Source organism: Tachysurus fulvidraco, chromosome 2, assembly GCF_022655615.1.
Source record: "Tachysurus fulvidraco isolate hzauxx_2018 chromosome 2, HZAU_PFXX_2.0, whole genome shotgun sequence".
Classification (NCBI taxonomy): domain Eukaryota; kingdom Metazoa; phylum Chordata; class Actinopteri; order Siluriformes; family Bagridae; genus Tachysurus; species Tachysurus fulvidraco.
The window spans coordinates 17,066,871-17,088,077 of NC_062519.1; the positions used below are offsets into that span (position 1 = coordinate 17,066,871).

Below are 21,207 nucleotides of genomic sequence, written 5' to 3' on the forward strand. Positions count from 1 at the left end.
GATATTACAGTAACAATACACACTCGTGGTCAAGTATAAAGAATATTTTAATCCATTTTTATAAATCAACATTTATATAGCAGCATGTCCAGTAGATTGTGAGGTATTTCTGAATTCACGGAGAAATTCACTCCCCCATCATCTGCCATTCACTCACACTCACATTCATATATTGGCTTTTTTTAAAAGGAACATCGTCGGCATAATGATCCACACTGGTCTAACGCTTCCAGACTCTCAGACACACAACGCACCTGAACTCGCACCCACCCACACACGCAGACACAAACACACACACGTCTGGAGACTTGGGTCCACAGTCCATAGTTTGTAGTGCTCCCCAGTTAGTGGCTTGCTCAGCGATGGAGTTTTGGCTGTGGAGAAAAGCAGGCAATCAGCATCATGGAAAGGCAGCTTACAGTCAGTTGTCTGTTCAGAAATTAGATGGAAAGGTTAATTAACTCTAAAACCTTAAGTATCATAGCTAGCAGTGCATCTGTAGATCAGCAAGTCACGTGTGCGTGTGTTTCTGTAATAACCAGAAGTTGATCACCGATCAAATCAAACACGTTCTGCACTCTATCTTGCCCCTTGTATTAGAGCAAGGCTAACACGATTACCACAAAGCCTTATCCTAACTCTGACCAACTTCACTTTTACTCACTGTACCCGTTAGGCCTTTGGTGTTTAGCTAAGTTTGTGGCTCAACTCTGATGTTGCCACTTTTAGTGCAACCACAGGAAATACAAAAATGTGTTGCATGTCTTGAATCCAAAAATAAAAAGCCTTCACAGACTGGATGTGATATGAATCTACCTCTGAATAAAAGCAGAAACCGCTGCAATTTGCACATCATATTGGTACCTGGATGAATCGATGACGATTCCATCGCTGCTGTATAGTTATCCCTCCACTATTGGCATTTCTAAACTTTTATTATAAACTAAATGACAAAACCAATTAAAATACAAAGCAATTTTGTGCCCTGAAAACTGTTAAACTGGAACTAAACACAAAGAGACTGAAGACAACTGCACAGAGAATTGGGGCTGGTCACTGGGTAGCAGTGCAGAACATCTTTAAGCTTATTTGAATTTTATTTTGTGCATCAATTCATATGCATTAAGTTCTCGGTGTTAGAAATGTACGCAATAAATGTGGCCATAGAGCTAGAGGGATCACAGCACTAGTGCGATCATTTGATACGTGAAGGCACTTTAAACCGAACAGGCACGCTCATCCTGGTTTACACACTCACCTTGGGAGCACTGAGCTTCTTCTCCCCTCCTACGGGCAGCGGTGTTCCTTTGCGTTCTTTCCAGGTGTAGAAGCCGGAGTGAGGGGGGGTAGGCAGCCGGTGCGCTTTGGAGGGGGGAGATGAGTCGCTGCTCTTGCGTTTCTTGCCCAGGCCTCTGTGCTCATATCCTGGAGGCCTGCCGTGGTGTCCTGAGTTTCCTGCTCGCCCAGATGCGCCTGGCTCCGTGGGCGAGGTTCGGCCCGGCGCGTGAGTCCGCTTAAATGGCCACGGCTCAGCCCGGCTCTGCTTGTGACCCGGCGACAGCGAGCCGTTTGTCTGTCCGTGAGATGATGGTGGCGCTAAAGCTGGAATCTGAGCCGGCGCCGTTTTGCCAGATCCGAGCGGTCGGGCTCCCGGGCTCACACAGTTCCTGTCCGGGCTGACCGTACCGGCCTCGCTCAGAGAGCCTTTCCGCTTTGCGGGAGCGGCCGGATCAGCCCGCTCCGTTTCCCTGAGACGCAGCTGCTGCTTGCTGGGTCTGCCGATGGGGTTTCGAGACCGCCCCGTTCCTAGCTGCGTGGCAGTCTGAGCGGGTTTGGAGTGCGCTGTGGCCTGGGAACCTCCAGATTTCTCAGACTGAGCCGAGGCCCTGCTGCTGGAGGAGCTGTCCCTGGCTGCTCCGTGTGAAGAAAATGAAGACGACTTGAGGGAGCTGGCACTGGGATTTCCTGCCCTCTGCTTGGAATGATGGGAAGTGAAAGTTGGGGAGGAGGGAATGGCTGAAGGCTTGGCTGAGGAACCCTGGGACTGAGGCTCGGATGCTTGAGGTATTTTCCTAAGGAGGGGGAACATTAGAAATATAATTATAGAGAGTTTGTCTGGCTTTGATGCTGGACACTTCTGTTAAACAGAGATTTAAAAAAAGGGCAACATTTGGCTTACATGCTTATGCATGTAATTAGAGGCACCAGGAGTAAACATGTTTTACCAGAGAAATCCAGAAAAACAAACATCAAAACTCAGTCCGCAACCGTCTGATTATTTTCCGGTTTAAATGACAAGTCCCTCTGGACGTTACTATAGAAACAATGACTTTAAATAAGTTAACGAAAGGAAATGAAGCCAGGGGTTGAATGAAGGAGACACTGACTTCCACAGGTGAGCGCTGAGGTGACTCTCCACCATGGCACTCACAGCGGACCGCAGGTGATGAAGCCGCCTGTCGAACGTGAAGACTCCGTGACCCAGAGCAAAACTACCAAACGTACACACCTGAAAGGAAAAAACTATCAGTTTGTTTCTCATACATACAGAACGGCTCTGGACAAACATGCTATAAGTTGTGCAAAACCGTTAAGATGTAATTGATCTTGTGAAGTAGTTAAAGACAGGTTTGTTTCACAGACGACTCCTCGGGTCGTCACGGACTCTCGAAACATTTATTAAAAACCAGACTCGGCACATCTGATTTGACTTACACACTACTGTGACCAGCCAGGTGTGTTAGCCCTGGAATGTCAGCTCATGGTTGTGCTGGACAGTAGATTGAAAACTCAGACAGACGTTTAATCAGTTTTGTTTCAACAAGGACACGAATCTCAAAGAAAAAGGTAAAAGGAGGACAGAAAACGCAGTGGAAGAGCCAGGGAACTGTCTGCATCTGATGATCAATAGTTAAAGGTCATTTCCTTAAGGGACAAAAAGAAATCCAGACAAATGCTTGCTTAGCATCTGGCACCAACGTCAAAACCTCGCCTGTGAGACGTCTTAAGGAATGCTAAATCTCATCCAACTCAGTGGACGGATGAACGCTGACGAATATAAAAAAATTTATTTAATTAAATTTCATTAAATAAGTGATAAATCCTGGAAGTTAAATGAACGTGACCTTATCATTCCTGTTTGTGTTTGTGTATAGAAATACGTAAGATTAGGTACCGCGAGTGGTTTGGGATGCCAGGGACTGGAGTGCCAGTCGGCAGGTTCGTCGTTGACCTCTCCTTCGCTCTCGTCACTGACTGAGATTCGACCCTGAGTGAGAGGGGAGGGCGCCCGAGCCACACCCTCCTCCCGAACCACCCTCTCCTCCTCGGGGGCGTTCTCCGATAACGTTCGCGTCCTGTTAAGAGTCACACACACGAGATATTATACGCCACCCAAATATACCCGTGTTTTCTCTGACTCAGGGGGTGAGATTCATACTCGAAGTGCTCTGACTTGGGCTCTTACCTGAAGGCAGGAGAGTTGCTCAGGGGTCTCCTGCATTGCGGCGAGGCGTTCGGCTCACGGGGAGTCTCGGGGCTCTGGGACTGCGGGGCCGATTCCTCATGGCTCTGAGCGCTGCGTTCTCGGTTTTTCGAGCTCATCTTCAGCTCCGCCACCAACTGATCAAAGTTTTTACTTCTTCCCATGACTTTTCGCCGCTCGTGAATGGAGTGGATCTGAAGGAGGGAAAGAGAACGATTGCATTCGGCTAAAATTGTATTCAGCTAAAAAACGGACATCAGGATTTCTGTAAAACAGCAGAGAGCTAGTTTATTTTTAAAGCTATGAACCAATTTAATACTGAAATCGAATTTTTTTTTTTTTAAATCAATGATTTCTGGTTGCTTGAACGTCTGAAGGTCGCTGTTCATTAGATAGTTCTTTATTTATTTTTTTAAAAGCTCAGCGCAATCTGCAGAAATACCCACACACATTTTTTAAAACTTATTTGCAGTTATTCCTTTCTTCATTTCTCTGGAATATATAAAAAATAAATATAGCACTGTTAACCAAGCTGGAAAGAGGGTCATTTCCTGTAATTCCTTCCTCATTTCCTGTAAGTCATGTCCGTGTAACTTCCTGTCAGCCTATAGACGTAGACATTCGTTTCAGAAACAGCTGTTTAACCTCAAGGAGCACAGCACTCTCTCTCTCTCTCTCTCTCTCTCTCTCTCACACACACACCACACACACACACACGTTTAAGAAAGCAGAAACTAATCTACCTCCACATAGTTTTGCACATATAAACCCTATAATTTATTTTTATGAGGCAATCGTTAGGTTTCACAGACTCAAAACCTAATTTTAGCAGCTGATGTAGTCATAACTGAGCCAATATTTTAGCAGTTAATATATACATTAGGTTTTCTTATTATTAAACCTCATGTCCACTAAACGAGGAGGAGGAGGAGACGAGACTCACATTGCAGGTTAACAGCCGTGTACAAACTTTCTTCCTCTCCGGATCCAACACACCGCAGTGTTTATCCAGGTCACACTGTTTTTCTGCATGAAGTGGAGATATTTTTGTCCTTATTTGAGTTATTTTTTATACGTTTTAAATTAAGCGTAATAACAGCTACAAGATGAAAAAGAAGGAGAATGTAATGCATGTCAAATATAGCAGCGTGAAAAATATAGGGTGTCCCTAAAGTCCCCAAACACAGGGGAAGTGAACACTTACAGCAAAATGTCTACCAACGTATTTCGTTATTACACGTTTTGTAATTTATTTATTTATTTTTTTAATTCAGCTAGTCTTTATAAATGCCTTAGACAAAAGAAGAAACATGTTCATTTGTTCTATGTATAGAGATTTTTGGGACACCCTGTAATTAAGATTTTCCAAGAAACATCACACAAACAACATTCTACTTCGATGTCAGTGTGACGCAGCAACGCTTAACAGAAATACAAGCCGAACGGTCAGGGCACGTCATCTCATCTAGAGCTTACTTGAGGTTTTATATGGCCGGTTGCTGCGGGCGTGTGGTGTCGAGGCGTTGGCCGTGCCAGACTCCGCTCTCTGGGCTGGGGACTTCTCTGTGGAGCTCGGCGACGGTCGGCTGGGCGACGGGCCTCCGTAGGGCCACGGAGGGTCTCTGAGGCTTGGGGGAGGAGAGCTACGTGGGGGCTCCAGTGGTGGAGGCTGCTTGAAGACGGTGGACTCTGAGTGACCAGAACTGGACGTCTTTTCCAGAGGCGAAAGGCTGCATGAGGAAATGACAATTAACAAAACTTATTCAAGCTGACCTGGTTACGTCTGAGGATTAGTTTAATCTGTGTTCAGCTCTAAAAGGAAAAACACCCAAAATAAATTAACACGTCTTACCGAACTCCGTCTTTGGGCGTCTTGGTGTGTTTAAACTGAGGTGGAGTGGAGGGTGATTGGGGCGATGGGCGTGCCGCACCTCCTCCTCCTCCACTCTGGATCTTCCCGCTCCAGCTGCCCGTCCCGTGGCCGGTGCTGGTCGGGGCGTGTCCATGGCGTGCGTGCGAGCGCTGCTGGCCGGCTGGCGGTGTGGAGCGCAGGTGTGCATAGAGCTTCCCTACCGAGCCGTGCCTCCTCTCACAGTGCTTCTCAAAGGCCTGTGGCTTCACCACCTGACTGCAGTGGCTGCACACCACCAGGTAAAAGTCGTCGTGTCCCGGATAGTGACCGAAGATCGACATATCTGTGGAGATGATCGCTGATCTTGATTTTTTTTTTCTTTTCTTATGTTACACCATTGAATAGAAAAATAAAATTTCAATTGGACACTATAAGGGGTGAAAGCTTCCGCTTGCCACTGTACTTACAGCAGCCACGTTGATTCAAAAGTCAAACTGTAAGGAATTTATACACATTTTAGGGAACCGAAGACACTGGATGTGAAAAGAACAGAAAAGGATGAATCCATACCCTCCTTCCTCAGCGTCATGGTTTCCGTCGTTTTTTTGCCATTCTTGCTGCAGTCGTCCCCATCGGACCCTAAAAGAGAGAAAAAAACTCTTATAGCGATGATTGTGTAGTTACAGCTTGCTACTGAACAGCACTGTGATGTGATATCGGTGACGCTCTGCTCCCAATACTCCCTGGCCTAATTTATTGAACTTTAATAAATTATAGATAAAGATAAATTATAAATCAGATGCACACTGGGTAACTGCAAAAGATCAAGAATTACAGCTCTGTGGTAAACAAATGACGTTTTACTCTTAGCTCAGACTGGTATTTGTTTACGGATGCAAATAAGCCCAATATACAAATTCACACTAAGCATCTTAGCGAACCGTAGGGGAACAGTAAAGTCCGTGTCTTCGTTAAGCGTTCCCTACCAAACTGCACTTCCTTTAGACAGAGTCGTGTTTTCCAGGAAATAACGTCAGGATGCTGGCTTCCTTCTACGACAGGAAGTGGAGTGAAATTCTTGTGTGTCTACAAACATCATTAGGACAACAGTTTATTATTATGAGAAGCCTGTATAGTGCGTTGTTTTGTTTTCTTAGTGGTCATGGTGCATTTACAGATCATTGTCTTACATTGGGGTTTGATTTGAACCCTTGGGGTCACCGTGTGTTCAGGCGGCTTGTCTGAACAGATGTGGATGTGTTGAACACATCGTGTACAGTGTGTCCAGTGGGTACAGTACGGTGTGTATGGTGTGTCCATTTTGTCTGGTGAGTACAGTGGGTACGATGAGTACTGTGTGTCTGGTGGGTTCATATGTTGTGTCCGGTGGGTACAGTGAGTACGGTGGGTACAGTGTGTACAGTGGGTACAGTGAGTACGGTGGGTACAGTGAGTACGGTGGGTACAGTGTGTACGGTGGGTACAGTGTGTACGGTGGGTACAGTGAGTACGGTGGGTACAGTGAGTACGGTGGGTACAGTGAGTACGGTGGGTACAGTGAGTACGGTGGGTACAGTGAGTACGGTGGGTATTGTGTGTACGGTGGGTACCTGTAGCTCCAGGTACGTGTTAAGTGATGCGTTGTAGGTGTCACCATAACAAATCCCTCCGTGCTTCCTTTATAGGTGGACTACACAGGGTGGTGCAAGTGTCATGTAGTGCACTTAAGGTCTAAGAGGGAGCCATTTAAGATTCAGCCAAGGTTGTGGTGTGAGACACGGGACCCCGACATCAAACCAACAAGCGTCTTAAAGCGGGTGTGAAGCTGCCAGACGGAACACGGTTTGTACAAGTTAGCATCATGCTAAGCTTTAAGAGGGGTTAATACAAACTAAATCCTTCCCTAAATACGGAAAACCACATGGATTAACGGCGGAAGGTAGATATAAACACAGGACACTGTTGATCTTTCTTCTAGTTAGCATCTTAATGTCTATTAGCTTTATAGTTAGCATAAAAAAACTCCATAACCGGCGCGTTACTTTTTTTTTCCTCGCCTATATTCCGAAATAGTCCCGCCTCCTTCGCTGCGATTGGCTAGTACACACGGCCCCGCGCGTGAGTTACAACTATTCGCCAATGGTGTGGGAATAGGCGGTATGCGACTAACCAATTATTGCACAGGAGACGAGGTTTTGGCGGAATCGCGGTGGGAATAAAATAGCGTACCCCGGCGTCCTGTCGCGTACAGACGGAGAGCAGAGCTAGGCTAGCACCGAAAATACAACAGGGTTGCCAGATTGGTCGCTTTTTTGAAACAAATAATAGTTGAAAACACTTCCAGAGTGCTTCAAACCGTGTGAAAATTGTATCGAAATAACAACCGAGTATAATTACAGTCTATCTGAATTAGTATTTATTTATATAACTGTGGGATTTATAAAGCTTCCGTTTCTGAGGCATGATCTGGCAACCCTGACCTACAGTTAGTTCAGTGGCTAAGCTAAGCGTCTGTGCTCAAAGTTTTTACACTCGTAACAGTTTTCCAAAAAAACCCGATTGTGTGATATGCTTTCCTTTTACACTCGTGTAGTTTTATTCTCCTCACGTATTCGTGTTTTGACAACAAAGAGACGGTTTAAACGAACTAAAATAAAAAATTGAGCTCGCGCGACCTAATCCACACAGCGAGTAGGTACGAAGAGGACCTGAGGGAAACCACGGGAACCGGCCAGCGCTAGGACCTGGCAGGTTCTTTGTTTGGGTAACATTGGTTAGGGATGCCGTGCCTTTCCGCGAAAATAAACCACATCCGAGCGACTTTTTACACCGAAATATCAGGAAAAACGAGTGGAAACGCAATCACTCACCGTCCGATGCTGTCAGGTTAATCCTCTCTGCCCAAACGCTCCAGCTTTGACCCACGAAATCATCGAGACAAGGCACCCGCCGTTCCAGAGCAGCCATTACTTTAACTGCGCGTTCACGCACCGCCATCATCACGGCGCGGCGAGTCACTTACGTCATACTGCGCGCTCCCGCGAGCGGAGCCAGCATGCCCAGTATGCGCGCGCATGTGTGTGTGGACTTTTATTTTTTTATTATTATTATTATTTTTTTTATCTATCTTGACCTTTCTAACCCCAGATGTTCTAGTGTTTCTTTATACTTCAATCTCTTCTTGCTAGTTTTTTAGAGGTCCAAGCACATAGTGATGCAATACCACTCACATCCACCTGGTGGCATTATATCGCTGGTGTTTACGTTCTCACAGTGTTTCATTCTGTTCTGCCAAACAAAAAAGGCCTAACAAACCCTTCTCATCGTCATCATTTAGATTTTTTATCTAATCTGATGATATATATGTAAAAACACAGTCATTTTGCTGAACCTTGTATCTTGTGGATGTTTTGCATGTCTTCACAAATGAGACTGAACTTCGGTGGTTACAAAGATGTGATCTGTAATCATTGTAGACACAGAATATCAGTCATACGGGGACCGAGCTTGGGTCGCATCTCAAAATTGGATATATTCATGAACGTTGGTGGCAAAATACTTTGCGAACAATTAAAAATTTCAGAATAACGATCGTAAAACATCTTCGATCCGTAAAATATGGCCGCTACAATCGTAAGTCGGTATACTCGGAATATTCACACAAAACTTGAGTGGCGCGTTTGTGCTTATGAAAAACCACAGAAATCGCTTCTCAATGTGTAAAACCGTCTTGGTGACTCGGGACGGTTTTGTCAGTTAGCCGTTCCTTCCTCATGTACAGATTAACATCAGTTCAACATGGCGGCTCTCAATGTGTCCACTGTAAATGTCCACTTCTCTACATTTAAATGATGAGTTTTGAGCAGGATTGGAATAAAAAGACTCAGTACTCAGTTAAATCTATATCACTGACCATAATAAAACATGTTCTGTTTTGAGAAGCGAATCAGAATGCTTGAGAATACCTGTATCTGATCTACTCAGTGTTGTTTTTTGTTTTTCTCACTTTCTGTTGTGTGTTGCTGTGCTGCAATCTGCACGGTAGAACAGGACCAATAACCATGGCTGTAGGTTTAAAAGTGCAGTTTAAGAGCTTTGTACTTTTGTCTGACAAAACAAACAGAAGACACAATTTCCTGGAAGGTGGCGGTGTTTTTGTTGTTTTGTTTATTTGTTTATTTGAAAGTTGTTGTATGTGTGAAAGTTGTTGTTTGTGCGAAAGTTGTTTGTACGAAAAACGTCTCTACGAGATTTTCAGGACCCTTGTGGTGTTTGGGCTTGTGTCCATTACAATGGGTGAGTTTAAGGCTGCTGTGTGAATGGATTTAATCAGAACCTCACTAATTAAAAAACAAACATCCTATAAATAATGTCAACATCTGTTGTGTTTTTGGAAAATGTAGGAATTATAACAGGTTTTGAATTTTGAGCCTTATATTCAAACAGTAATCAATCTATTATTTATTATTTTGTTTCTCACAGCTAGATGTTATTTAATATTTATAATTTTTCTTAGAAACTACAGATAATGTATCCAATGAATAATAATGTATATTATTGATGTGCCATTATTGTACAACATAATAAAAACAAACAAACAAATATAAATAAATAACGTTGAAGCTAAAATTGTTGTTCGGCTTTAGCGCATGCGCGTTTAGAGTTTTAAACCTGACCACAAGATGGCAGTAATACACAACACACTGATGTGTCACCTGCAATAGAAAAATAACTTTAAAAAAAGCGTACAAGAGGTTCAACAGCGTTGCTACTCAGCTTACGAGATCTATCTATCTATCTATCTATCTATCTATCTATCTATCTATCTATCTATCTATTTATCTCTATCTATATCTGTCTGTCTGTCTGTCTGTCCTACATGGAAACACGAACGTTTGCTTTGTTTTAGTTATTTGCTGTCGATACTTTCTTAGCTTTAGAAGTTAATTGAAAGCGGGGTCCAAAAACCAGCACTATAAATGTCCAGTAGGGACTTTGTGTTGTAATATGTGGTTAATTACACGTTTATAACACATCTATAAGGCGTAATATTCCTACTGTGTGAGATAACGAAAGGTATTTGGACAGGCATTTTATCAGTCATTTCTTGGACAGCACTATGTTGTTGTGTCAGCTGTTGATGTAGATTAAAGGAGTTGATTTTGTGTCATCTGGGGTACGTTGCAGTTGTCTGTTGACTGAAGAGATGTCAAAACTGCTAAACAGACCATCCTGAAGCACATATTCAGTATAGTACCCATTAAGTTCCAGTATAGCTGACCGTCTGTGCCAAATTTTTGCACTGGATTTCAGCCGCGTTAGCCAACTTTGGAGCTTTATGTCCGATTAAATTGATGCCTAGTAGTGCTAATATGAAGCTCTTTATTTTTCAGTCGATCATTCTCTGGGTCAAAGACTTACTTTAAGTCACATTTAGGGAATTAGAGAAGTTCTAAATTTTAGATGGATTAGAAAGATATGGTGAACCCTTTCTACATTTTACTACGACAATATTAAACCTGTTCATGACAGTTCTTTTTAAATGTATTCATTTTTAAAATAGAAGCAAGTGCACGTTAGATTGCACTGTGTATATTATAGTTACAGTTACTGTTAAAATATAAAGAACGTTGTTTATTCGTCTGTACTGTGGCACCATCTAGTGGTTCAGAAACACACAGCAGTTTATCTGTTGATCAGAACACAAAACACAACAGCAGTGAAGCTCTCTTCGTTTAATACTTTACAAAACAGACAATGCAAAAAAAAAAAAACACACAAAAAAACTGCAAAATGCAAATTCAACGGATGTGTTTTTGAAATACATTAAATGACAGTGTAAGAACAGTGTATTTTACCGACCTGTTTAAAGAAAGAGAGAGAGAAAACAAAAGGCATTTAAGCGAAAGTCTATCCAGGTGGTATTAAAACATCAGAGAGCTATATGAAAACAGGCACATGTGCTGCGTTCAAACATTGCTAACACAGAATGGAGCTCTATCTCTGCCACTATTCGTGTCATTATGTTAATTACCGTTAATGACAAACCTCAAATTGGAATATAAAACGCTATGATTAGGGATTAAGGCACAGTGTTTTTAAGGCTTTCCTATTGCATGAGCACAAGGAAGAAGCCAAATCATCAATATATATATACTTAAATAAGAAGAAACAAAATCCAGAAATGAAAGTGTGATGTGTAAATCATGTTATTCCCCATTGATGGTATCATAACAACAATTACAAGACCGTAAATGATCTCATGATGACACAAAGAGGCATGCGCCAGTAAATCTGCAACATATCACACCAGTGTAAAATGATCGTCACGACCCCAGTGTTTTCTTGCAATTCTTTTTTTTTTTACTGTAACTCTGATCATAACATCAGGTCAAATATAACATCATCAAAAGAATCAAGGCTGTTATTGTTATGAGCAGATTATAAATCAGCGCATGCCTGCTCTCAAGCGTTTCTATGTTTGAGAGGCGTGACCTACGAAAAAGATTTGAGATTTTCGTATCACGTAAGATCATATAAAATGTACGAAACGTGCACACTGAAAGCATGAACAAGATTCCGACTGCTCGACGGTAACTACGTAGGAAAACGTACGATCGTGTTCCTGAGATTAATCAACAGGAACAAGCATTTAACAAAAAAAAAAAAAAAAAAAAAAAAGGAAATTAGTGTTAAATGGTTCTGGTTTTTTTCCCTTCAGAACAATCATTTAGCCCGAAGTCATTGATCTTTCGGCATCACACCATAAAACGCTTACAGCTTAAATACAGTGAACACAACGCAGCAGGAAAGTGTACGAAGAGCCGGAGACTTGTCTCTGTATCATAACCTCAAATTCTTATTTAAAGCCCCAGAGGGACAATGGATCCATCAATTGAGGCACTTTGTGTAGATCTAAAATAGATACAGTCCAAAAACCATCCAGAATATGATGAAGTGTATAACGTCTGAGTGCACGTATATATACGGAAGGCACGTTTTGTTTAGTGTGCGAGTTTCTAAATCATGAAGCTGGTACAAAAAGAAAAGAGCAAATTTTGTCAAATGTGAAGAAGAAGAAGAAGAAAAAAAAAGTGGTTTATACATGAAACACAAGTCCATCGTTGGCTTATGTGTATGTAAATATTATGTATTTGTGTGTGTGTGTGTGATAAACGCATGTTTATCTATAATCTAAGTGCAATACAGTTGAGTGCAAAAGTTTGCACTCCCCATCATTTATAAAATACAATCGAAACACAACCCGAAACAGACCCAAATCGAATTAAATTAGTTTTGTGAAGATCCTCTCAAACTTGAGACCGAACTAAAACTCATTTTTGAAAAGAAAAACAAGTAAAGATTCACCCAGAGATTTGGCTGAGATCGAATGGAGATACAGAGATGCCAACACCGATGACACGAAGTATCCAAACATACGAAAGAGTTAGTGCGTCACGAAAAGGCACTAATTACACCGACCACACCCGACTTGATGAAAAGATGAAATATTGTAAATATGGCTAAATATTGGCACCTCAGGATAAGTGAATAGAAAAAAGGCTCCTTAGACTTTATTAAAGGTTTGTTAAAGCTACAGGATGAACATACTTAAACAGAGTTATTAGAGAATGTCTGTTTATATCACAATTAAAGAAAAACTTTTTTTTTTACTAATTTTTATACTCGATATTTTTTTCACTAATAATATCCAAACATACCGTTTGTTATTTATGGGATGAAGGAACGTGTAGACAAAAATATATATATATTTTTTGCACTCAACTGTATACAAGTGGAACGAGAAACGATTAGTAACGACACAAAACAATTTATGGGACGTAGATAACACCTGCACCAGGCAACGCGACAGAAGCGGACACTTTCTGCTTAAACCCAAAGCCGAACAGTCCGAATGAACGTTCTGCGTAAGGAAAACAGCAGCCGGCCCGGAGCACCTGTATCAGACTTTACTTTACTTTAGGACGAGTCCGCGTGAACCCGCAGTGGCTTACTCTAATTTCTGATTGGCCTGAATGAAGTGGGTGGAGTCTGAATATCAAGATTAGGAGCTGCCTCCCTGCTCCATGTTGGAAGGCTGAGCAGGCTTGTGGAACGGAGTCTCCTTATAGATGAACCAACAGTTTCCTGCCCACAGGATGAGATTGAGGAAGCCAAAGACCTGAAGAAACGAACAGAAGTTTTACTAACTCCCTCTCACACACACATTTTTTTTTTATATTAGTTGTTCGTCTCACCACAGAGGAATTAAGGCGTCCCATGGCAGGGTGGAGCATGGTCTCACACTTTGGACTGCAGTAATCGAGCAACGTATCGGGGTTGGTGGCATATTTCACGTCAGTCAGTCCTTTTCCCCACGCAGAGGACGAGACCAGCCACAGGAACGCAAAGATCCCAGTCAAAACCAGATCCTGTAGGGAAAGACAACAGAAACAAGCAGAGGGGTGGAGAAGTCAGGAGCAGACCTTTATTGCCCATTTGTACGTCTGTACATGTTCCTGCATATCTGCAGATTATTCCCTGCTGTGAAACTCATCATTCATACTGTGTCTGTAGTCACATTATGAAATGACAAATAGTTAATAAATAGTTCATTTTTATTAAATCCCTGAAATTATTTTACTTTGAGGTATCCTGTGAAATTTCCTAACAGATTTATACTGTTTCCCAAAATATAAACAAGGTAGTAGTTAAATTAATCAACCCACGTTGTGGCTAAGGAGGAGTTAAATCATGATGCTGTAAATCCATTCCTCTCTTTCAATATCTCATGAACATCATATTTGGTTCCTGTCTGTATGAAAGCATGCTGAAGGATCCCAGGCCTGACGTACACCACCAGTTTAAACCAGAAAAGCAAACGTTCTTAACAGACAGACAGATAGATAAAATAGATATGGATCCTTAGAACATCAGTCTATCTCTGTTTATCATACTTTCTTTCTTTCTTTTGTTAATGTGTTTTAGGAGATGTCTAATGGACCCCATTCCCGCTCACTCACAACAATGGGTCCTCGGGTGGTTTCCCTGTAGATGTGCTGGTAGCCCAGGTACAGAATGAGGGTGAAGGTGCAGTACAGGAACCCAAAGACGCCCACAGACACAAAGAACTCGGCGGAGGACGAGAAGTCACCCCTCAGATAGGTGACGTTGGCGGGTTGGCTGGAATTGCAGCTCGGGATGTTAAATGGTTGACTTGGAAGTCTGAGAGAGTGAGAGAGAGAGAGTGAGGGGGCAATAAAGCAGCTATGTACTAACAGGTATTAAATATATATAATATTAAACAGGTACTAATATTAATCAAGTTTTATTCTGACACTAATAACACTGACATTACTAATACTGATAGATTCATGACTTACAGATCTGTCCTGTATAAGGAATAAAATGCCTTATCCCTTATGTTACAGCAGCTGTAAACTGTGATAAAATCACCAACACTTGAGACTCTTGATAATTACACCACGTGTTTCTCATTCGGTTTAAATATGTGAGGTTTACACATCCGTACAATAATAATAAGACCTTGTGACGGAACGTGCTGTCGTTTACCTGAACGGATAGCCGAAATGTGCGGTAATTTCTTGTTTAGTTTTATCTGGACAGTTGAGCATCATGGCCAGGGACCCCACGTATCCGCCAGTAGTGGCGAAGGCGAAGATGGAGAAGAGCTGCAACACAAGAACCGAATTAGTGCAGGAACAAAACCTTCTTTAGCTACATGCAGTTCTTCAGTCAGCGTATAAGCATGAGAACAGTTTTAAATACGTCACGGCCACAGTGAACAATTACAGAGGCAAGCATCAGTCATTTAACAACCCAGACTGCTTCTTTAATATTACTGTTTTAACTTCCTCGTCTTTTCGGCGACGTTAATGTCACGAGGCTGAGCGTTATCCGTGTCTAACATTCCATTATCCGTTATCCGTGTCTAACATTCCATTATCCGTTATCCGTGTCTAACAAAATAATATCACTTGAAGAAAGTCGATAATCCTACGGGAAATGCAATGTGAAGGCCACAGATTGTTCTTCACAGTGGGGCTTCCAAAGCTGAATAAAATAAAGATTTCAGAAAAGCACCAAATGATGCTTTTTTTATTTTTGTTTTTTTTAAGATCCTGACCAATCAGGATACAAGTTTGGCAGGATTAAGTAAAACAAACACGTTCTGGTGGAAAGACGAGTCTTTTTGAAGAATGAACGTAAGGTAAATATTTCATTGGCCACATTCCAAAGCTGTGAAGTAACTTGTGTATTTTTGGGATGTTCCCCATCACGTGAGGTGACGCCACACGTACACTGGAGAGTCGCACAAGCAGATTGAATTGTGTTGCTTTTCTTCAACCTCCTGATCACAAGAGTTACACCAGTCTTCGTTTCATCCGCATTAATGATAACGATCACATCTAATCGAGACAGTAAACTGTGGCACTTGAGAGCGTTTGTATAATTACCCGATTACTGTGTGTGTGCGTGTGTGTGTGTCCTTCCCGTGTACATATTGTATGCATTTTTGTATGCGTTCGTTTTCTTTCTTTTTTTTAATCTCCCTCTTTCCTTCTCCTTTACTTCCCTCCATTTGTCTTTGCCCTCACTGTATTTCTCTGACTCAGCTTTCACGGTCAAATCCTTGTGACCGCCACTTCCTTTCTCTCAGGAAGAACCGGCTAACAGGTCGCTCTAGGAACCACCTGAGTCATCAGCTCTGGGTTTGTTCTGCTGACGTGGACGTTAGGGCCAGAGACGCCCGAACGATGCTGGAACCTGGTCGTTCTCCGAGGGAGAGCGGGATCACAGCACGACCAACAGCGGGGTGCTCAGTGGTGAGAAAATAACGGTGGCCATAACAAGGCTGATGGAGGACAGACGTGTGCGGTATTGTAAACAAAGCTATCATGGTGACGGATGAGGAAGGGATTCCTTTCAGTGCTGTCTTTTTTCACACTATTCCTCTGCAGATTGAGCTCACACAATGATTAAATGAACAGCAGCACAGCTTTTTACACGAATACAGATTAATACCTAGGCAGTTTTCTGTGTATCAATCTTTTTTATAAGATTCAGAATTTCTCATTAGTCTCAGAACGTCATCAGATCTCGATGGTCGATGGTGGTTAATAATTACACCCAGTTAAAACCCGTCTAAATTTAGCTCTGCTGGACAGAGATTCCCTCCCCGCTGCCAGATTAAAGTAGCAGGAGCACCTTCAGATTCTCACACTCATTGTGTACAGAATAAACCACGGCAGCTCCCCCATCATCTCCTGGGTTTCTGATTCCTTCACATTTTTCCTTTTCACTTTTCTCTTAGCTTCTCTTAGGGGTGGGGGTAGAGGGGTGGGGTTTGTCTGAGGGATGATGAGGATGAAGAACAGAATTTCTGGTATTTTAGTTTTGCGTGTAATTCTCAATGTGTATGATACTAAAGATAGTACTCAATTAGAAGTGAGTTTTACTTTCTGCACAACTTTAGCTCAAGCCCTCAGGCAACAGTATATTAATGACATGTCAACATGACACGACTTGAGTACGCACGAGAGAATAATGTTTTTTTTTGTTTTTTTTTTATTAATTAGAAAATAGCCAGCGGGGTAAAAATATTAGTACCGCACAGCCCTAACAAACCACCAACAGGGTGGCAGGTCATCAGCTTTCACACTGAGGTTTTGTTGAACACTAACTTTCCCTTTGGTTTTCTGCATGCAAAGCAAACCATAAGCGGTGATCATCAGCTCTGTTTCTCCACAGCAGGTGTTTGGTGTGAGGCATCCTGGCACCCACACCGAGCACATGGTGCTCACGTTCATGCCAGAACGCACACCTACAGGTTGCCGTTAAAAGAGCGTCTTTGTTTCTAATGAACTGTTTGACTGCACGCTTCGTGACGCCGTTTCATTTTTAATACTCCACAGAGCCTCATCTAAAAAGCTCTCATTCAGATCCTCTCTCTTTCATCTTACTGTACTTACTTTTATTCACGTTCAGAATCCTCTCGTGGCATCGTTCGCTTTTAATCCCATCCCAACACGTTCGACTGAGTTCCAGACATCACAGGAATTTTGTTCTTCGTCCTCATCTTTCCTCTTAACACTTGGCCAGCTATTATGTTTTTTCTTAATTATTTTGTTAAAGATAAATGTTGTCACGCTACACAACACACTGCGAGATATCATGGAGCTTGTGATATCCTTAATCAGAGTGCAATTTTCTGTCAATGCTGAATTTATTCTTGTAGACGTTCTTCTGGACTTCCGTGATATGATACTTCTGCAATATTGCGTTTCTTTCTTCTAATTATAAACCTCTGTACGCTGTTGATGATAAACTCGGCCTGCTTTTTATTACCATGATTTGATTTCTTAATCACTTTATCATCGTTCACTCGTTGAAGACGTCGCTGCTGGATAAGGTCCAACGTTGAACGAGTGCTTAAAGATCAAACTATAAAACCGCTGCTGTACAGAACAGGAGGTTGTTGATCTTTAACCATGTAGTTATTTTTTAACACACTGCGGATACTGGGTCAGCGCAGACCACCTAAAGGTTTTTCTGTTAACACAAATTCTCATCTAACGTTTGGAAAAAGCAAAAGTAAACCACACTAGCCACCTGCTTGTTGTTGTGGACTAGTCGGCTAGCATCAAGCCGTGTTTGTGTGTTAAACAGGACGCTGCACGTTTCCTGGTAACTCCCCTCCTGCTTTAGTGTGCTCACGATATGAACTGCCCGACTTCTCCCGCCTTAATCAAACAAAAAGAAACTTCCTTTATGAGAATGGCTGCTTCTGCACCGTAGGCCGAGACAAGGATAGAGGGATAAAAGCAAGTGTGTGTGTGTGTGTGAGCTGCTGGCATCTATTTCCATGCACATGCACATACTATAAAATGTTCCTTGGCTGTTTTCAATGCTGTCTGAAATGCTACACCTGTTAATTAACATTACTGCGTTACAGGACCCTGGTTGTGTAAAACATCATGGCATGTGAACAGAACACAGACCGGACCAGCCATGTGACCCACGTCGTGATTCTAACATCCGTTCTATGTCATGGTTCGGATTTCAATCCGTTCTTTTTCTGGTGGTGAGGAGATCATTACAGTATTTATACTATGTGTTTGCTGTGAGAGCGAGTGAGAGACACATACACTCACACGGACAGACACACAGCTTAGAAAAAAAAGACGTATTTACAAGGTAAACACGGCTCTTATTTTTTAAACTGTAGTTGTGTTTAAACGAAAAGCACACGCGTTAAACCTTCTCCACGTTTTAATCTTGTACTCAAACACGAACAACTGTAACTGATATAAGGTTGCGATGCAGAGCAGCTGGAGCTGAGAATATTACTAAAGGGTGTGGAAGTGGGAGTGTTTGTGTCTATGTGGACATGTAGCTTTGCAGGGCATTCGGCTGACTGTTGCTCAAGCGTGCGTACAGACCCGATCTACCGATCCTGATTCATGTTCACACAACAACATCTGTAAATACTGAGAAACGAACTTTGGCTGTAAGACTGTGTCGGGAATTTGCATCGTTGTGATTTGCATGGCTGACCCGAGTCCAGATGAAGCAGCAGTTCGTTTGACTTTGAATGAAAAAAGCAACACACGAAAAATTCTAAGCGAAACCGCTTCAATGATTCGTTGTGACTTCAACAAACAAGATATTTTACGTCGAAATAATTCTTATTTTTCTTATACGTAAATATTATCTTTCAGATGTTCTGTGTTTAATTACAGCATCATAAAAATGAAACGGAAACGTCTGAGGTTCAGTTCAGTTTGTTCCTAATAATCTGCAGTAACAACAACAATGATAACAAAAACATTATCCATATTTTCAACCCAAAATGATTTCTACAATTCTAAATCCAGGTCTGAAAACATTAGTGTCTAAATCTAAATTTAACAGCCGGACTTTTGGTGTTTAGGAATAATAATAAAAAAGCTAGAATAATTCATTAAACTCATTCATCTATCCATCCATCCATTTATAAATATGTCTCAGTTTAATACATAATGTTTTTTGGGGACACGTTAGACTTAACGTACTCGCACTTAATGTTTAAATCGTTTTAGTTAATTATTCACATGTTAAAAAAACATGATGTATAAGATTCAGAAAAGTTTCTAGATACGCCTCCGCCGTGCAAAAGTTTGTGCCCCCACAGAGTCATGTGATCAGGTTCACCTTGAAAACTAAACATATGCACACACAAATCTCTGTTTTTTCCCCCAGTTTAATCCACAGTACAGTCTGTTAGACACAACAACACTAATTATGCATCTACATTATAATCGGAGACTGCTTGCTAACTTACTTCACAAACACACACACACACACCATACATTTATACAGGAACTCACCCACTCCAGAAGGCGAATAAATCCAAGCGGCTCTTTTAATGGTCCCAAGTCAAGTTTGAAACCCGTCAGCAGTTTCTACATGGAAATAAAACAATATACAAACTATTTTCAACAAGTAGGTCGCTTTTTTTACGTTTCCATATGAAACTACTTCAAATTAACGTTAAAACGCGTTGCATTCGGGCTGCGTCCCAAATCACCTGCGTCCGTATACAAGTGCACTAGATATGGCCAAGAAGCCGTTCTGTAACAACGGTAAACTAGTGTACGCGCGTAGGGACTAGGGAGCGATTTGGGAAGCGGCCTCTCTCAGAGCCACAAGCTTGCTAACTCGTTAGCAACATTAGTCTCGCGCACAACGAAAAGAGGTAAACAAAAAAAAAAGATATTACCTGAAGAAACTCCATGATTTAATAGTTATCGGCTGATCGAACTGACTCTGCGTTAAAGCCAAGTCACGGCAGTTAGATAAAAGGAAGTAAAAATGCTGACAATCCGGGGTGACGAAGAGAAAGAGAGGGAGAAAAAGAGAGAGAGATTTAGTGCGTCGGTTAAACTTGTCAAACTTTCTCTCCCACAGTAGAGCACGTGACCTCATTTCACTCTTAAAGGCACAGTAACAAATATAATACTGAAAGGATCCTAAAAGTCAGTAACAGTCACATCCACGTGTGCTTCTGATCGTGTTATTTCAGATCTAGTGCTCATTTTCTTCTGTAATCATCACAGATCTCTTGAGAAGGTTTTACATTAGAGTTTGAGTGTGGTTATGTGGGTTTGTTCATTAGTGAGGAACGTCAACACCCCATGTCTTTATGGATCTTGCTTTGTGAAATGATGGACATTGTAATGCTACAGCATACAAGGACTTTCTGCACATTTGTGCGATTCAGATCATCTAGTGCTTGCTAATATTATGAACAGCAGATACGTTAATCCCTCTCCAGTGCTTCTCTCTTTCTACCCATCCTGAGCCATCCAGAATCTGTACCATCTCCAATCAGAAGATTTTGGACCTCCACTGAGATGATCCCAACCCTATGAGGATCCTGAGACATCTAGAGATGTTCCAGCTCCATTTAGACCCTACTATACTAAAGAGGAGATGCCAATTCCATGTGGTCTTTGAGGGGGCAGTCGTGGCCTAATGGTTAGAGAGTCTGACTTATAACCCGAAGATTTGTGGGTTCGAGTCTCGGGCCGGCCACAACTGAGGTGCCCGTGAGCAAGGCACCAAACCCCCCCAACTGCTCCTCGGGCGCTGCAGCATAAATGGCTGCCCACTGTTCCGGGTGTGTGTTCACAGTGTGTGTATTCATTGCTGTGTGTGCACTTTGGATGGGTTAAATGCAGAGAACAAATTCTGAGTATGGGTCACCGTACTTAGCCGTATGTCACTTCACTTCAACAACCTCCTCATCAATACAACATTTGTCAGACTGTATATTTATAATCACACCTTCCAGTGTCACCCATATGAG

At 42.1% G+C, this 21,207-nt stretch overlaps 2 protein-coding genes and 1 long non-coding RNA gene across 5 annotated transcripts; 1 reads left to right on the forward strand and 2 right to left on the reverse strand.

Moving 5' to 3' along the window:
- Positions 1 to 29: 29 nt before the first annotated feature.
- atxn7l2a (ataxin 7-like 2a) lies at positions 30 to 8,363 on the reverse strand. Of its 3 annotated transcripts, XM_047805803.1 has the most exons (11): positions 8,207 to 8,270; positions 5,907 to 5,975; positions 5,804 to 5,830; positions 5,337 to 5,679; positions 4,961 to 5,214; positions 4,428 to 4,510; positions 3,467 to 3,678; positions 3,176 to 3,356; positions 2,388 to 2,509; positions 1,259 to 2,072; positions 30 to 374 (listed from the first exon to the last, which is right to left on the reverse strand). In XM_047805803.1, the coding sequence occupies exons 4-11, from the start codon at positions 5,675 to 5,677 to the stop codon at positions 357 to 359; spliced, it is 2,025 nt and encodes a 674-aa protein (XP_047661759.1). In that variant the 5' UTR covers positions 5,678 to 5,679; positions 5,804 to 5,830; positions 5,907 to 5,975; positions 8,207 to 8,270; the 3' UTR covers positions 30 to 356. The 3 variants fall into 3 exon arrangements, with proteins under 3 accessions (XP_047661759.1, XP_027011659.2, XP_047661753.1); XM_027155858.2 differs by lacking the exon at positions 5,804 to 5,830 and having other exon boundaries at positions 8,207 to 8,363; XM_047805797.1 differs by lacking the exons at positions 5,804 to 5,830; positions 8,207 to 8,270 and adding an exon at positions 6,947 to 7,084.
- Positions 6,559 to 20,125, forward strand: LOC113648601. Its single transcript, XR_003441960.2, has 4 exons — positions 6,559 to 6,664; positions 7,022 to 7,178; positions 14,325 to 14,617; positions 15,974 to 20,125. It is a non-coding gene; the product is annotated as an uncharacterized LOC113648601 (long non-coding RNA).
- Positions 11,057 to 20,263, reverse strand: sypl2a (synaptophysin-like 2a). The gene is made up of 6 exons (XM_027155860.2): positions 20,119 to 20,263; positions 19,727 to 19,801; positions 14,910 to 15,028; positions 14,360 to 14,561; positions 13,595 to 13,768; positions 11,057 to 13,518 (listed from the first exon to the last, which is right to left on the reverse strand). The coding sequence occupies exons 1-6, from the start codon at positions 20,131 to 20,133 to the stop codon at positions 13,402 to 13,404; spliced, it is 702 nt and encodes a 233-aa protein (XP_027011661.1). The 5' UTR covers positions 20,134 to 20,263; the 3' UTR covers positions 11,057 to 13,401.
- Between the last annotated feature and the right edge of the window lie 944 nt (positions 20,264 to 21,207).